At 55.1% G+C, this 17,855-nt stretch overlaps 1 protein-coding gene across 3 annotated transcripts; it reads right to left on the bottom strand.

Moving 5' to 3' along the window:
* Window positions 1–47: 47 nt before the first annotated feature.
* MFGE8 (milk fat globule EGF and factor V/VIII domain containing) lies at window positions 48–11,111 on the bottom strand. 3 transcript variants are annotated; one of them, XM_032122604.1, is made up of 10 exons: window positions 10,933–11,110; window positions 7,378–7,503; window positions 6,991–7,116; window positions 6,364–6,477; window positions 5,766–5,947; window positions 5,204–5,359; window positions 4,185–4,329; window positions 3,145–3,347; window positions 1,729–1,884; window positions 48–1,448 (listed from the first exon to the last, which is right to left on the bottom strand). In XM_032122604.1, exons 1-10 carry the CDS (start codon window positions 11,003–11,005, stop codon window positions 1,305–1,307), a joined length of 1,425 nt encoding a protein of 474 aa, XP_031978495.1. In that variant the 5' UTR covers window positions 11,006–11,110; the 3' UTR covers window positions 48–1,304. The 3 variants fall into 3 exon arrangements, with proteins under 3 accessions (XP_031978495.1, XP_031978496.1, XP_031978497.1); XM_032122605.1 differs by having other exon boundaries at window positions 3,145–3,329; window positions 10,933–11,109; XM_032122606.1 differs by lacking the exon at window positions 7,378–7,503 and having other exon boundaries at window positions 10,933–11,111.
* Window positions 11,112–17,855: the final 6,744 nt, after the last annotated feature.

Here is a 17,855-nt window from a genome sequence, read left to right as displayed (position 1 = left end):
TGGGAGATGGCCTTCAGGGAGGCACAGAGCAGACAAGCCAACACCCCCAAAGTTTAAGCTGGTTTTAATACTGTCAGAGACACCCCAGAGTGGGGCCATCGCTGCCATTCCACCCGGGTTCCCTCAGCCCTTGCCAAAGTGAACCGCCAGCTCAGCCCCACGGCTGCTTCACATCCCAGCAGGCAGGGGAAGCAGTGCTGCCAGCCCAGGACAGCCTGCCTGTGCTCCCATCTGGGTCTCACTCATCTCCTACCGCTAATCCCGAGGGTTCGAGCATTGCAAGAGGCTCCCTTCCACCCCACACAAAGGGAAAAAAATCAGGTTACAAAAAGGGTCATGGCACGGCTCTCTGCCCACTGCACTTGGGTGGTTTAACTACCACCTTTCCCATCTTTTCTCCACATCCTTGTGGCTACAAACCAACTCTCCCCACTACCAGATTGTAGTTCCCCTGGTCACCACCGGGCTCTGAGGACAAGGGACATCCAGGCACCCCAAACTGCAGTAAGATGGAGATGATGGCAATGCTGAGACTTGGGAGGATGCTGGAGCTAGCATTCCAGGAAGGGGAATGGGCAGTGCCTGCCAAAACGCCTGCTGTGGTGCCTGCCAGAGTGCCCAGCAGGTAGAGCCACCATCAGGGGGGATCTGGTGCCTCTTGACAGGAGCCGTGTCATCACTCCACTCACACTATGTGGTGCTGACATCGCAGGCAAGGACACTCAGGGCCTGGCAAAATGGGCAGGGGACAACAGCTGAGTTTTTTCAGAGGATTTTCACAGCCCCTGCTTGCAGACAAGCAGGGAGCAGGAGGGACGTCGGAGGTTGCAAGCCAGGGGAGCCTGCCCTAAGACCCTGAAAACTGCTGAGCCCCGAGACCCAGTTCAGGCAAGGGACTGCCACTGGCTGCAGCCTCTCTGCAGGAAACAGAAGCAAGAAGGAGAAAATTTGTCCCCAGGCTTAGCTGACAAGATAAAGCCAATCCCTGGTTGAAGGACAGGGTCCCCCAGCAAGGCCTCATTTGCAGGATGGTGTCCCCAAGAAAGCCCCAGTTCAGGAGGGGGTCTCAGCCCTGGCTGGAGCAGCAAAAGGGCAGGAGCCATCCCCACATCCCACCGACAAGGGCCCCATAAAGTGCAGTGCTGCAGCCCCAGCACTGATGCGGGGCAGGGGAGCCCTCTCAGCCACCTCCTGAGTGTGGGGACACGGAGAGGGGGGTGTGAGGTCAGAGCAGGAGCGGGCAGGGGCAGGCAGGGTGCAGCCTGGGCAGCGGGGAAGAGCAGCCCCGTCCTTCCTCCCCGTGCCTACTCATCGCAGCCCAGCAGCTCCACGCGCAGGGTGATGCGGTTGTTCCAGGCCACGGGCAGGATGCGGACATAGCGGGCATAGAAGGGCACATCGAACACATTCTTCTTGTGTGAGTAGTTGTCACTGTTGCCATGGAAGATCTAGAGGAGAAAGGTGGGCGTCAGTGCTGCCAGGACCCCAGAGCAGCGGTCACAGCACTGAGCTGACAGAGTTCAAGAAGCCTTCGGACAACACTCTCAGGCATGTGGTGTGACTCTTGGGGTGTCCTGTGCAGCGTCAGGAGCTGGACTCACTGATCCTTGTGGGTACCTTCCAACTCAGCAAATTCTGTGATTCTGTGACCTCACCCCCACCACCCATCCCTCCCCACCACAGCATCCCTGAGCACCAGAGAAGCCACCTTGTCCTCCCCACACCCACCTTGGTGCTGTTTGTCTGGGCATCCCGGTACAGGGTCCAGGACGTGCCATTGTCACTGTAGGCCACCTTGTAGGCTGCCACATACTGGATGTGCCCAAAGTCACGGGCTCCTTGCGTGATGATGCCTGTCACCTTCTTCTGGTCCCGGAGGTCAATCTGGCAGAGACAAGGCTCGTCACAGCTCCTTGCAGAAGCAGCGCTCCCACCCTACAGCACCCTGCATGTTCCAGAGGCTGCCAGGAAGAGCTGGCCCTCGGGGGTCAAGAATGGAGAAAACACCACTTGACCCCCACGCCAATGCCAGACAAATCATAAAACACGACTGTGAAATATTTGATCCTTCAACACTCACAGCATCCCTCAAAGCGACCAAAAGTGGGCACAAACCCACCTCAGCCCCTTGCCCACCCCTTCCACCTCCACATTTTCTGCCGGAAACATCAGTGTGGGAAGGACAGCAAAAAATCTCAACTCAAAAAAATACAGGATTCACAGAGGAAATGCATTTCCACTGGAAAGCAATTCTGGCTGAGAAAATATGCACTTCAACACAATCTGACATTTGGGTTCTAAGTGAGACGGCTTCCATTCTCTTTACTCTGCCACACTGTATTTACTGCTGCTGTAATGTTACAGGGTAAACCACCAAAGGAGCTGAAAGCCTCATTAATTTAGTTCTGTTTTCATGCTCATGGAGGGCAGTTCCAGCTACACAATACATGTAAATCCTAAGTGTACATGTAAATCTATACACAGGCAGTCTGTGGTGCAGCAGTCCAACTCAGCGTGTCATCCCGACCCCATCATCAGCCAACATCTCGATAAGCTGGTTTAGAGTTGTGAGGCAGCTGCTTTTAATCATTTCCCAAATAAAAAGCAGGACAAATATCTAAACTGCCTTGTCCTATTATGTCATGGAATCATGTGAAAAGTACAAAAACAGGGGAGGAAAGAAAACTGAGAAGGAAATTTCAAAACTATTTGTTTCTATTCCAGACTGGGAAGAGAAAAGCAGGCCTGATTTTTTTCCTGCAAAACAGAAACATGGTGTTCTGGGCAGCCAGAAGGTGGTGGGATGGTCACCCCAGGTTGGGATGGCATTTTTTCAGGGGATGAGGCAGAACTGGGGTGCTGTAGGCTTGATGCACCCCACAAGAAGGTGCAGAGACAGCACCACCTTAACCCTATGGGCACTGGCTCTGACCCAGTGCTCCAGGACTCCTGTTAAAACCAGTGGCTGTGGTCCCATTCTGACCTGCCCTGTGATTCCCCCTCGGGGAGAGCATTGCTGGACTTTGTGACCCACTGCAAGTTTCTGGCCACACCAACCCAGCTGTTCCAGCTACCCTGAAACAGGAGGGGCATAGCTGGAGGAGCTGGTGAGGAGACATGAGGTTACAGAGACCAGAGACCCACCTGCAGCCACTCAGACTGGTCATTGTGCAGGGCTGTCCAGGCGTTGGTTTTGCCTGTCATGTCCAGGCGAGCGTAATGAGGGTGCCAGGTAAAGGCATCGATGCCCCAGGTCTTGAAGACACTGGAGGCTGTGATCTGCTGGTCGGAGATGAGGCGGGATTTCATGCCCAGAGGCTCCGAGCAACCTGCCGTGTTGAAATACACTGTAACACAACAGTTTACACAGGCAGTGAAAACGAAAGAGACAACAGCGCGGTCGCAAGCAAAACCCCTCAGCCCTGTCAGAAGCCATCCTCACATTCTCATGTTTCCACTGCCAGAGCAGCATCAGGGCCAGGCAGGGAAATGCTCAGCAGAGGCGCAGGGCTGCCTTTTCCCGGGATTTTTAGCTCCTAGCTATTCCCTGGCTCACAGTGCCTCCTGCTGCAGGGACGAGTGATGTCCCCACAGCACAGCACAGCCCTGGAATATAGAGAGCTTTGGCAGGAGGCAGAGAAGGACGTGGAAAGAGCAACGCAAAGACACCCCCAGCCAAAAGCACGGATGGCACCACACCCACGCAGCAGCAGGACAGGACCCAAGCCCCCACAGCATCCCACTCCCACACCGACACGCGAGCCCCACTCAGTTCCCAGGGATGTGCCGCGGGGCAGGAATGCGGGAGGCACAGGGAGAGGGCTCAGGCTGACGATCCCTTACATTTCCCAGAGGACTTTGATCCTCCGCTGCTTTTCAAGCTCTCCAGCAGGAAAAGCAGCGGGTTCACAGCTCAGACGGGGAGGGGACACAGTAAAAACTCCTGGCTTGGGAAGGTGTTAGCAGCATGAGAATGCAGCTCAGAGCTGGCTGAGCCGATGGGATTAACGGCTTGTGCTCCCCAAACGCACCCCTGGGTATTTCCAGGCATCAGTGTGAGGAAAAACAAGCACTAACAAATCCCCTTGTCCTGAGAGATCAGAAGCAGGCCAAGGGGTGATGCCCTGCCCTGCGTCACCCCCTGCCCTGCAGCCCCCGGGGAGGGGAGAGGCACCAGCATTTACCGTTCATCTCGCAGCCGATGAGCTCGAAGCGCAGCGTGCAGGCACGGCGGCACATCACGGGGAAGATGCGGATGAACTGGGCCGTGATGGGAGGGTTGAACATGTTGGTCTTCATGGTGCCATAGTCCACGTTCCCCTCAAAAACCTGCAACAGTGAGCAGGGCTCAGTGCCCCAGCTCTCCCACTGTCTCCTGCATCAAATCCCTTGCACAGGAGACGGAGAGATCTCAGCACTGCCAATGGCAAAAAAGCACAGAGGGGGAAGCTGGGCTCTGCTTTTGTGCCCTGGAACAGTGCAGGACCTTGCAGCAGCTCCAACACTCTCCACAGAGCTTTGGAACTCTCCCTGCTTCGACCTCACCCCCACAGAGCCACACATGCAGCAACACCCACTCCCTCCCACTACCACAGTGCTCCTCAAATCACAATAAGCAGAGGTGGCTCGCTTCTTACTTTTTAACACAATAAATAGAATCAAATCATGTTTCCATGCACTTTTTCTGCGCTGCAGAAAAAAGAGGAATTTTTCTATTTGTTTTAAAGCAAAGCAGGTACTCCCAACCACTCCCTGGACGCTCAGAAAGCCAGCAGGAGACACTTGTCATAAAGAACTGAGAGTGGAGAGCACTGCAATCTATGAGTATCCCTGCTTTGAGAGACACACTGTCAGCTGGTGCTTGGTGCAGATATAACACCGAGCCACCCAAGCTGCTCAGTAACACTCCCAGACCAAGCCCAGTTCCCACAGCGTGTCAGTGATAAAGATAGCTGAATGACCTAAATAAGTCAGTGCTGCTTCTTTGGTTATGCTTATTATGGTCAATTAAACAGAGGCAGGGAGTACTGCTCGGTGCCAGAACTGCCTGTGCCATCTCACTGCTAGGATGGTTCCCAACACAGCTTTGCCAGGTCAAAAGCACTTTCCCACACATGGGGATGCAGCTCACAGCCACCCCAAACCGCAGCAACACTGGATGGGGGGAGCTGGGACATCCCCTACATGGAGCATCGCAGCCCACCTTGTCTACATCCTGCTTCTCATCCTTGAAGAAGGTGAACTCCCGCCCGTCCAGGCTGTAGGCGATTTTGTAGGCGCGGACAAACTCCTGCTGCCCCACGCGGCGCGCGCCCTGCGTGATGATCCCGCTCAGCCGCATCTTCCGCAGCAGGTTGGCCTGTGGAGGGGAGAAGAGGATGAGCAGGGTGCAGTGAGGATGGGGTGCACAGCCCTTGCACCCACCAGCACCACCAAGCCTGGGTGGGAGGGTGGGCGCTGGGACAAGGAAAGGGGCTGCCTAGAGTGCTGGAACTCCCATGGGGTGGAAGCCCTCCATCCTTCCAGCTTTGCATTCCACGGTGGGCAGAGCAAGGGGGATCATTAATCTGGGTCCCACCTTCCTCCAACGGACTTGCCTCCTCCAAGCACATCCCAAGATGCCCCCAGGTGGCAGCTTGCTGCAGCAGTTTAGCCCCACATTTGCCACCAGGAACAGTGAAATCCCGTGACAGCAGCACTGCAAGAACAGCCATGACTACCAGGGCTGCTCTCTGTGCTGGCACTCCCAGTCCTGCCCCACGTACCTGGATCCAGGGGCTCTTGTCATAGTTGCTGGAGGTCCAGGCATTGACGATGCCGTGGTTGTTGAGGCGGGCGAGCTCTGGCCCCCAGCGCTGGAGGCCGAGGAAGCCGTAGTAAACAGAGGATGCTGAGAGCTGGGCGTCAGAGATGGCTCCTCCTTCCATGCCCAGGAGAACAGCACAGCCTGGGGTAGAGGGGTGATCAGGATCAAAGAGAGACAGTAACAAGAGCGCAGAACTAGGGGTCATTTGTTTCTTGTCTGGGGACAGAGCAGGAGAGGGACGCCAGTCCTAGGACCTGGCTGTCCCCAGGGTGTCCCTTCTCCCTCACCCCTCAGCCAAAACCATACCATCCATCAGTCCCCCTCACAGCACAGAGGTCTGGAGGAGAAAGGGTCATCCTGCGGCCCTCCAGAGAGGAGAAAGCACCTCCCCAAGGATGTTCCCTCCATTAGGACCAAGCCTGCTGGCATCAAGGGCAGACACAGCTGCCCTCCAGATCCCCTAAACCAGCTGGTGAGATCTCTCCTGGCAATGAAGGACAGACAGTAGGGAACAGGGAGGGAAAGGGAATTCAGTACAGTTGGTGCCAAGGACTTACGGACGTGGCAGGTCTTCCCCAGGAACGGAGGAGGACACTTGCAGGTGTAGTCACCATCCAGGTCCAGGCAGGTGCCTCCATTTTTGCAAGGCTGGGAGGAGCACTCGTTCTTGTCTAGAAGAGAGAGGAGGAGCTCAGGAGGTAATCCCAAAACAAGTCCCAGGGAGGAGACCCCTCATTCAGTGCAGCAGGAAGAGGGGGAGGCATCCTCTGAACAAGGGCCATGGCAGGGTCCCTGATAATAGGGTGGCACGGGTTGAAGCTCTAACCCAAGGACCTGTCTACGCCATGTCCCCACTGAGTGCAGCCATGCAGGTGCACCAGGACACTCAGTCACACCAAGGCTGGGAACCTGCATGGAGCAGACTGAGCCTCGAGGCATCCCTTGTTTTATTACTTGAGGCACCGTGTCCCTCCAGAGCTGCAGAGCAAGATTCAGACACAACCTGTCCCCACATCATAGTCCTTCCCTCCACCCTGCAAGCCCCAAAACAGCCCACGGTCCCTGACAGAGCCTGGTGCCCCCGCCCACAGTCACAGCAGCACACACCCACCAGTTGTCACCCAAGAGGTCCCCAAGCTCTTAGAAGACAAGCAGCTCCCCCTGCCCCCCACCACTGTACTCACTGTTCTGGCAGTGCACCCCATCGTACCCCGCAGGGCACTTGCAGATGTAGTCGGTGAAGACGTCACCCCGGTTTGGGACCAGCTGGCACTCACCATTGTTGTGGCAAGGATTGGGGTGGCAGGGCCCTGAGGAAGGGGAAAAAGAACTGTAATATAGGCACAGGTGGAAAATAAGAGCATCCAGTGGGCTTCCACTCCCCAACAGACATTGCACTCCCCCCAAGTGCATCCCGTCACTATATCCCTACTTGGATCTCTGCTCTGTGTGTCCATCAGCCATCAGAAGGGCTGAACCCCAGGGCCAGTGGTGCAGGGCCATGACAAGGGCAAATTCTCTGCGAGGCTCCTGGCTGACATGGAGCACCTGTGAAAGGGCCAGCTCCTCACCTTTCTCCGTCTCATTGCAGTCAATCCCAACGTAGCCCTCAGGGCAGATGCAGAAGAAGGGGGCCTCATTAATCCCAGTCAGGCAGGTGCCCCCATTCTGACAGTGGTTCACGTCACAGAAGTCACCTGGAAGTAAAGCCAGGTGTCACTGCAAACCATCCCTAAGGCTGGGCATCCCAGCCCAACAGCAGGAACTGGTCTGCTGCAAATCCCACAGGGAAGGGAGCACCTGGCAGGGACAGGCTGCTGGACCTTGCATTGGCACTCAAAGGCATGGTTGAGACTGGGAGCATAACCAGCAGCAAGGACCTTCCCTGCCCTGGCACATTAAAAAAGAGGTTTAACAGACCCTATATGTGAACGTGAAGACAGGGGAAAACCAGGGTTTTGGTGCATTAAATGTATTTGACACTTGGCTGGGAAACGTGAGCGGTCAGGCTGGGGCTCACTCGGGCACGAGCAGGACAGGATCGTTCAAGGGAACGAGGCTGGTGCTGTTGCTGGGTTTTGCTAATGTAAGTTTGTACTTGTAAGAACACCAAAAAAAGTCATTGTAGGGGGAGCTCATATGCCTCAGTTCCCAGAGTCACGCAGGGAGGAAGCACAAGGTCCATCTCTGCAGGATGCCTGCCGGACTTCCATCACTTTCCAAGCAGCTCCCACAAGGCAGCCCTGGCTCACAGGCAGGTTCCCCCAGGGAGCTGATGGGGCTGCACCACCTTCCCTGCCTGTTCATCCACTTCCAGCTTGTGCCATGGTGTGGGGTTTATGTGGCAAGGTGGTAGTGGCAGGGGGCTGCAAAGGTGGCTCAGCAAGAAGACAACAGGAGCTGCTCCCATGCTGGAGACAGCCAGTCCCAGCCAATGCCAAAACAGACCCTCTGCTGCTCAAAGCTGGTGCCCATCACCAGCACTAGGGTTGCTTCTGTGATAATATATCCAAGATTAAGTAAAAAACACTGTGCAGCAGCTGTAGAAGAGGAGTGAGAAAAATGTGAGAGAAACAGCCCTGCAGACACCCCCGGCAGAGAATAAGGAAGGGAAGGAAGTGATCCAGGTGCAGGAGGGAGATTCTACTGCAGCCCATGGAGAAGACCCGTCTCCCTGAAGCCTGTGGAGGACCATGGGGGAGCAGATATCCATATTGCAGCCCACAGATGACTCCAGGCTGGAGCAGTCCCTTCCTCAAGGACTGTATCTCATGGAAAGGACTCGCACCAGAGCAGTTAATGAATAACTGCAGCCCATGGGAAGGACCCACTCTGGATCTTTTCCTTCTTTTCCCCACCCTGTCCGGTTGAGGAGGGGAGTGAATGATGTCAACCCACTGCATCCTCCAGCCTTCTACTCCCCATTGTAGGGCTGAATCAGATTACAAGAGCTGGGCTGAAATTCCTCCCACTCTCAATTTACTCTGCCTAAAAGCTGCAAGGCGGCAACGCTCCATAAACCTAGACCAGATTTCCTCAGTAACTCTCGTCAAACAGGACAGCACATCCCTTGATGCCAGGCATTTCTCTGTCATGCTGCAGAAGTCAGAACAAGGGCTGAACCCAGATGGAGACCTAGGAATAACCCTTCACTACCTGTATGACCTGGAGAAGGTGGAAGTTGATGAGCTGTGGGCTCACTGCCCAGACCCACACCAAACAACGCAGTTCTCATTTGCCTAAGCTACTACTCAGTGAGCTCCTACTCATTAGTCCTTTAATAGCAGGACTCCTTTGAGTTAATCCTACTCTTCCTGACACTCCACATGTGTAGCATACACACTGGTGGCAGGCAGGCCAGCATCAGGTGAAGGTTTCCATAAGGATGCTGTGGCTCCCTTAGCCCAGCCTCGGGAGGCAGAAAAACTTGGGCACCAGTTCAAGTCACTGCCTGTGCTGCCCAGCCTGTTCTGCATGACCTCATACTCCATCAATGCGCTGCCATGAGCTACAGCATGGGAGGAGAGGGCTCCTGCTGATACATGGGGATGCCTTTGCCCTCCACCCCTCCGCAGGTCTTGGGCACATCCAGCCACCCCATCCCAAGGATCTCTGCCGGCAGCCAGTCAAGGCTGCACAAACAGAGCTACTTCTGTTCAACAGTGGGAGACGGCTGCTTCCCCAGGCAGAGTGTCAAAGAACATGTGCTCCCCAGCATCAGTGCTGCCTCCAGCGCAGGAGTGTCTGGGGTGTAACATGGCAGCAAGGCAGCAAGGTCTCCTCTCAGGGTCAGGGCAGGAGGGGTCCGAGTTTTATACCTTAGTTATTTCAAGTATCTGGACTCCCTTTTATCCCCTCCCAGGAATAATCCCTTATGTGGTGGGTGTTGGTAGCCAGCCCCCTGCCTAGCAGTGAGGCACACAGGTCACATTTTCCACTGTAGCAAGCAGTTTTGGATGCTCCTGTTTCTGGGCTGTTTCATGCCTGGTTTCAGAGCTGTTCAGCATCTCCATCCTCCACACACACATTTTTCTCCAGTCAGGGACAGAGCTGTCACGGGCTGAACACTCAGGAACCAAGGCAACAAAGATCAGCCACCGCTTTTGGAAATGTTTGCTTATATGAACCCACAGGCTGGCTGGAAGGCAAAAATAACATCCTCCGAATACTGGGACAGCTCATCCCAGCAGGGCTGGGGGAAGTCGGGTCTCAGGAGGGCAAAAAGGGCACCTCAGCTGCCCAGGAAGAGCAAACATAAACAGGGCCTCCCTCACCCCTTCCTGCTGTCCTTTGTCCCCTGACCTGGAGCCTGCACTTAGGCTTTGCTCCCCTTTTCCATCCCTTTTGGAGCCAAGTGCCCCAGGTATGACCCACGGGGTTATGACGGAGCTGCTACTCCCCGGGGTTGCCCTGGCCAGGCCAGCTGGGCGCGCAGTACCAGGCGGTCCCAGGGACGCTGTTTACATTGCGAGCATGGTTCTCTGAGCCTGAAAGCACAGGACAGCCCGGCTGAGAGACTCCCGGCTCGGGAGTAGGGACGGGGCCGTGGACCCGAGATCCTCCGCTGCACGCCCTCTCACTCGCACTGCGTGCCCTGCAACCCGCACCGCAGCCTGGACCCATTCACCCTGCACCCCAGATCCTCTCGCTCTACGTCCCGGATCCCCGGCACCGCGGATCCCTGGCATCTCGGGTTCCCCTACACACCAGACAATCCCTACACACCGGACAACCCCTGCGGCCCGGATCCCTTGCACTCCACATCCCCAGCATTCCGGGCTCCCCTGTATTCTGGATCCCTTGAATCTCACCCTCTCCTGCACCGCAGATCCCCCGCACACCAGACAACCCTGCACTCCAGATTCTCTGCGCTCTGGGTCCCCTGCGCCTCGGACTGCCCTGCGCCCCGGAATCCCTGCACACCGGGCAACCCTGCACTCCAAATCCCCGCCACTCCGGATCCACAGCATTCCAGCCTCCCTGGCACCCAGGCTTCCCCGCACCCCGGCTCCCCTGCACCCTGGTTCCCCGGCACCCCAGATGCCTGGAATCCCGGCTCCCAGGCACTCCTGATCTCGGTTCCCCGGCACCCCGGTTCCCCGGCACCCCCTCTCCCCGGCACTCACTGGACACGACCAGCAGCAGCGAGAGCACCACCGACACGGCGAGCAGCACCCGAAACAAACTCGCCGCCCTCATGTTGCGTCCCGAGCCGCGCCGTGCGCTCCTCAGCCAGCCGCTCCGCTCGGCTCGGCTCCGCTCGGCTCGGCTCGGCTCGGCTCCGCTCGGCTCGGCTCCGCTCGGCTCGGCTCGGCTCGGCTCGGCTCCGCTCGGCTCGGCTCCGCTCGGCTCGGCTCCGCCGCGGGGCTCGGGGCGGGCGGTGACTCAGCCCGGCCCGGCGCGGCCCCACGTGCTCCGCCGCCCGCCCCCGGGGCGGGACCGGCCCCGCCGGCGGGGCACAGCCCGGGGCACAGCCCGGCCGAGGGTGCGCGGACCCAGGGTGCAGGCAGCGCGGGGGGTACCGGGAGCAAGGCAGCAAAGGTGTCTCTGGAAGTGAGAGCCACCGCGGCCACGCTGCTGATGGTCCAGTGAGGGGGACCGCTGGCTCACGCCACGCCAGATCTTGGCCCGCGGGTGGCCGGTAGGGACTTTCTGAGGCTGGCAGTGCCCATGGCTCCCAGCCCTCGTTGGCAGGCAGAGGGTGCAGAGTTGGACTGGAATGTACTGGGGGCTGCCAGCACTTGGCAGAAGGAAGAGCTGTTTTGCAGCAGAAACCCCACTTTTCTCTCCCTGGGTGGGATGAAAGCTGGAGAGGGCTTCCCCTCCGATGGACAGGGAACACAAGTGCCCTGTGCCATCCTTGTCATCCAGTGACAGGGGGTTTTCCCAAGTCCCTCCTAACTAGCATCAAGGAAAACAGCTTGCAGCTAGGTCAGGCGAATATATGAGAGGGATTGGGAGTGACATAACAGCTTTCTGCCCAAAGCACTACACCACAGCTCCACTGGTTTGGCCACAAACTAGCTCCTTTTTGAGTTGTGCCCAAGAACTGGAAAAGCCCAGCCATGCTCTTGAAAGGAACTGGTGCCCTGTGGGGAGCTCTACCCTGGAAGGCAGAAACATATTTAGCCCTGGAAGGCTAAAGCATATTCAGGCTAAATCCATATTCAGCAGCAAATTCTTTGGAAAAGAGCACTGCACAGCACAGGAATGCTGGATCACTTGACCCTGTAATGGAAATCCACTCCAAACCCTCCTCCTAAACGTGAAGCTGATTTTATCTCTTCTTGCAAAACCCTCCATTTCAGCATTAACTAACCCACCTCAGACACTTGGGCCGCTCGTATTTATGTGTTGAGTCTGTCTGAGTGTTGCTACATTTCTGCCTTTGGCAGTGCAGCCACGGCAGCCATCCATGAGCTGGGCAGTCCAGCTGCATGCCATGCACTTTGACCAGTCTTCCCACCTCCACTCCAGTGTCCAGCTAATGCTTTTGTCAGGCACAGTCAACCAGAGCCCATGAGAGCACTCAGACTATGAACGACACCCCAGGGAGAGACCCAGTGGCAGGTCCAGCTGCCCCAGCGTGCTGGTGACTTCTCAGAGCACCAGAGAACAAGAAACGCATGGAATTGGACACGTATTCCCACCCACACCCACCAACCTCACTGCTGGTGTTTCCCTAAATTAGTAACAACACAAAGAAAACTCCAGGTAGAGTTTAACTCCAGTGTAGGGAGTAAAAACAGCTGGAAAGGAGGGAGCACACAAGACACAGTACTTGCTTTCGAATAACCCTTCAACCTCAGGGTAATTACTGCTGTGGTGTTCCGATGAAAACAAGGTCAGGAGGAGGAAAGTGCAGGGCAAGATTCCCAGGACTGTGCACAAGCAACTAGGACAAGGGTGTTTGTTCAGTCTTTTGAGGGGTTACTGCCTGCATTAGTCTCAGAGAGAATGCAAGACCCGGAGGGAGCTGCAGAAAAAGCATCAGCCTCTCTAAAAACAGAAAGCAAAATGTTTTCCTCCTGTCCCCAGAGGCATGAAGGCCAATGTCCTGAGGAATGTGCATGGGAAAGGATATGAAAAAGCGAGTTGTGGAGGCCAGATGGAGCAGTGCTCTCCACGGGGACAGTGCTTCTTGCAAGTACCAGCAGCTCTTTGAATGGAGACCTGCAATGGAGAGGGGCATCCCATGAGAAACTACAGTTGGGAAGTGTCTCTGCTGTCCCAGCTGGCAGAGGGAAGCTCTGGACATGGGAAGCAGAGAAGAGAGAGTAACAACCTGTCAAGGACAGGGAAGAAACAAGGAACAGAGACAGCTCCCACGGCAAACACCACACCCAGGCTCCTACGGCCGCCAAGTTTTTGCAAGGGATGGCTCTACTTGAAAGAGTTGGGTAGGTCGAAGGTCAGGCGTAATTTCACTCCCTTCTGCAGGGACTACTTAGGCCTTGCTATAGCAGTATTTACCACTGGGTTTGGTTTCTTCTGCGCAGAGATCTGCCAGATTCTGCCGTGCGTAACCCTTTCCAAGCTGTGCTGATAGCAGAGAGCCTGGTTCCGTAGCTGGGGTGATAAAGAGGAAAATAGGTGATGATGGGGCCATGCATTTCTCTGATGCAATCCTATTTATTTTCCAGCTTATACAAAGCTGTTTTCCTGTGAACAAGAGAGATGAACAATACACAGCTGATCCCTTGCCCAAGCATAAAGCCCTCATCTGCCATAAAACTGACCGGGGTGTGTATCATGGCTGATGAATGTGCAGTGACAACTTTGCTATCAGTACAGTTTCATGTTCCTTCCCTCCACTCCCTCTCAGATGCTCACAGGACCTCTCCCCGCCACCATCAGGTAGCAAAGATGCCCCCCCCCCCACCCCCAACAAAGTCCTGCTCAGCCCTTGCATGGATCTTTCTTTGGGTAGCAGCTCCTATTGTTTCAACTATCTGTTCTGCAAAGGAGTTCACTGGCTTAGGTCTATCTCAAAAGTCAGCTGTTACACCCCAGGGGGATTCCCCACCCAAAATGCTCTCACAGCACTCCTTGCAACATGGTTATCCTCTCTCACCCCAGTTTTGAGAGCCCAAAAAAATTCCCTGGCAGAGATAGCCAGCCCCATCCTTCGCAGGCACCACTATTTTTTAGAGTTCAAAGCTGTGGTTCAGGCCACAGCACAGGCCCCGGGAAAGTTTTGTGTTGCGTGGGATCAAGCCTCCCATCCTGCCACATGTGTTAGCCACTCCAAGTGGGAAGGAGAAATGATCTGCGGCACCAAAGCAGTGGACTAAGCCCCAGTCTGCTCTTAATCCCTCTAACAGGATAACCAAGGGCTTGTGCCAGCATCTCTAACCTCCTGCAGCCCCAGCCAGCGTCACTGCCCGCTGGCCTTACCAGCACGTGGTTTCCAACGGCTGCAGAAGATATCCACTGGCTGGGACAATCCTTGCATGTAGCCAGACTTCTCTGTTTAGTTTCTTGAGGAACAAAAGGCTTCCACACTCTCTGCCCTTTCCACCAAAAGGGCAACAGTTTCTTTAAACACAGGCTGTACACTTAGGGATGCTAATGTTTAGGAATCTGGAACTTCAGGAATAATCAAAAAACCTAGATGCTTAATATCCTTGGGGCATGGAAATCTCCATAAGGCTACTGAGTGCCCTTCAGGATATCTGAAACTTCCTGATTTAAAAGGAAGAAGGCAAAGGGCAGCACCGTCCCCTGGTTTTGCTCCACTGCCCGTGGCTGATCCTGTCGGAGCTCAGATGAGATTCCAGCCAGTTTAACTTCAAGCCCTTTGCTCTAACCTAAATAAACAAGATTATACCCAGCTTAGAGCTGGTGTGTCTGTGTAAGGTACTTAATATAAGCACCTTTATATAACCCTCCTCTCTGAATCCTTTGCTGTCTTTAAGGATTTATCCATGCTTATCTCCAGCAGAAAAGGTGTTGCCTTCATCTTCATTTGGCAGATGGGAAACCAGGGGCTGCTGAGGCTCCAGGGAAGGATGTATCTCCCTTTATTTTGTCCATCCAAAAGCTAGACATGCAGGCTTGGCCTCTTACACACACTGTCTCATCAGTCAGTGGTAACAGCACCACTTCCAAAGGTCATTTGTATATGCTACAGCCAGAATTACCCTGGGAAATACCTGTCTCCTCAGTGATGATGGATTAGCACCAACCTCGGGCCAGGATTAAACCCCTGTGTGGCGGTGATTCCCTGTGGTGCTCATCTCAGAGCGCTGCCCAGGACAGATGGGGCACAGTCCACATCCCAGGCTTGCCTTGCCCTCGGTAGCCTGTTGCTTGGGAACACCAGCCTGTAACAGCAGCCCACACTCCATCATACGCCACAGTGCACAATCGAAACCGCTGATGGATTAGAAGCTTCGAGCAGCCTGACCGTGCCTGAGCACCGAGCAGATGCCACAGGAAGATAAGGCATGGCTCTTTTGTTCTTTTTCAGGAAGTTCTTTGCAAACTCCTGCCTTGAAACGAAGCACTAAATTGTGTACTTGATAGCTTTGTTACGCAGGCTCCTCTGATAAACCAGGTTTCCATGGCAGGTTTCTGATCCTCACCCTGTTATCACACTCACAAGACCCGTCCGTACTCAAGCCACTGATTTGGTGCGTGTGCTTCTGGCGTATCCTTGATGGAAGGTCCTCCAAGGCCTGCAGGGCTGAAGGCAAGCTCAGGGCCTGATGGCGCTAATGCTATATGAATATGGAACAACACTAATGAACTCTAACGAGCTAGACCACAGGGTTTGTTTGCAAGAGCCCAGAACCTGTCCTACCGGCTGGTGGAGAAGTGGCAGTTTGCTCATTACCGCACGCTCCCCTCCCACCCATCCATGCCGGGAGAGGCTCTGCCCAGGTGGAGGCCTTATTAATTTGTAAAGTTGTCTTTTGATCTCTGTATCTCAAAGCATAAAGAGAAGGTTTGAACTCTGCCCGTCCCACCCTCTCTGTACCTCCCACTTGCTCTGATCCCCCAGAACCTGGCAGGCAAGGGGAGAACTGCCACAGCTCTAGGATTCACCTCTTCCTGGAGAGACGCATATTTGTGGCCTTCTAAAACACACTTCAGTAGCCACAACCATGGCTGATGTAGCACGAAAGCACCAGATCCTGCACACCTTCCTCTCTCTCACACGGACACCTGACTCAGTGGGGAAATCCAGGGTGATCACACCTCAAAAACAGCTCCTTATCCCCTTGGTTCACATAGGCCAAAGCAGCTCTCAGAGGCCATCTGGAGCCACTTGTGCCCCTAGGTGGAGAGGCTGGTGACCACTGATGCAGGATGTTGGCTCCTGTAGGACCTCTGCCTTGGAAGGAAGTTCATGGTGACTGATGCCTTCTGCTGGAGCTGCTGCAGGAGCTCCTGTGCTGGCAAAGAGCCATACATCCCCCCCACCCCATGACCCATCAGAGCATTCCTCTTATGACTCAGTCTCTCTTCCATCCTGGATCGATCCTGCACTGCTGGCACACCAGCTGAAGCTCCCTCTCTACCACTTCCTGCCCCTTGGGCTGCAGCCTCCAGAGCCGCAGTGGAAACCGCAGCAAGAGCTCATTTGGCACCGCGGTCTGTGTCCAGGAGAGCCGGCTCAGCCACTCAGTTACTCCTCTTCATGGCTCCTCCTTCCCTCAAAAGGAAATGAAAACAAGCTCCAAGCCAGACATGTGTCCTCAATGAAACACATCTGTCAGAGCCATCGCCACGGTCTCACCGGGCTGTTGCCTGCTCAGGGCGTCCAGCCCCGCCATGGAGAAGCGCACGTAGCCAGTCCCAGGGGCAGCACGCACCCAAGGGGACACGAGGCTGGAGCAGGGGATGCCACGGGACGGCCGGGGCAGCTGTGTCCTCCCCAGGCGCTCTGCTTGGGGCTGTGCTACCTCCTTTCTCAGCAGCGACAACAACTTCCAGGCAAGGAGCCAGCTGATAGCCCTGCGCAGCCACAGATGTCTCCATACAGTTTCCGTACACAGAGTCTGGAGAAGTGAAGACCTCCTTAGAAGAAAGAAGAGTTGGCTGATGGGCAGGGGTATGCACCCATCTCCCCCACCTGGTTCACAAATTTCCTCCAAGGGATATTTCCTAGCGCTTAAGTGTGTGATCCTTGTAAAGTCTCCCAAGTGTTTCTCCCTCCCTGCCAGGAAGTTCATGCTAACATATTTTTACAATATGCATTCAGTCAGTCATACTCCATATGTCCTCTGCAATCACCCCTCCTTCTCAGTGGGGTCTCCCATCACACCAACTACTTTGTCCAGCCTCCAACAGAGCCTTTATTAGAGCATGAACCCATTTGCCTTCTGCCATCAACTCCCCCTCCAGGCATTTTCACATTTCACTGTTCCTCTCACCTCCTTGTCCTACCCCACGGCCCAGTTAATAATAGTAGATCCCACCTATTCTGCTTTCTCCCAGTGTTCTCAGAGAGTTAAGCAGCTGCAGCTCCAGTGCTGAGTCCCTACATGTCCCCAGCTGGCAGGGCGCTGCTGCCCTGACAGCCCCAGCAGCAAAAGCAGTGGCTCTCACTGCAGACATCCAGAGTAGACAGAGTGAAAACATGTGGGTTCAACAGCCCCGCTTAGCTTCTAACAGGGCTTTGCATCCTACCAGAGCATTCCCTTTGACCTGTGTTCTGGGCCAGGTTTGTTTGTACCTCTTGAAGTCCCCCAGGGATCTATGGATGCAGCTCCAGCACCTCCTTTGACGCGTGTGGTGGGGCCAGGACAGTTATTAGGGGATTGTGTGGTAATATTTGTCCAGTTTAGGACGCTCTCTTTCAGTGGTTGCTAACCCACCTCAGGATTGAGGTAGAAAACAGAAGAGGGGTCACTTGCATCAAGACCTGATGTGGCTGATTTCATGGACACTGTGCTGTACCTGCTGCTCACCTGAAAGAACCCCAGAACTTCCCCACAGCCCAGAGGGAGGTGCAGTCCCTTTATCTGTGAACGGGGCTCATTTGCACTCTTCCTCCTCTGCTGCATGCCTGCATCTTCTCACTTTTGGTAGGTTGTCTTCT

The sequence above is a fragment of the Corvus moneduloides genome, chromosome 13 (genome assembly GCF_009650955.1).
Source record: "Corvus moneduloides isolate bCorMon1 chromosome 13, bCorMon1.pri, whole genome shotgun sequence".
Taxonomy (NCBI): domain Eukaryota; kingdom Metazoa; phylum Chordata; class Aves; order Passeriformes; family Corvidae; genus Corvus; species Corvus moneduloides.
Note: the sequence above shows the minus strand (reverse complement) of the source record. Positions and strands in the feature narration are given on the sequence as shown.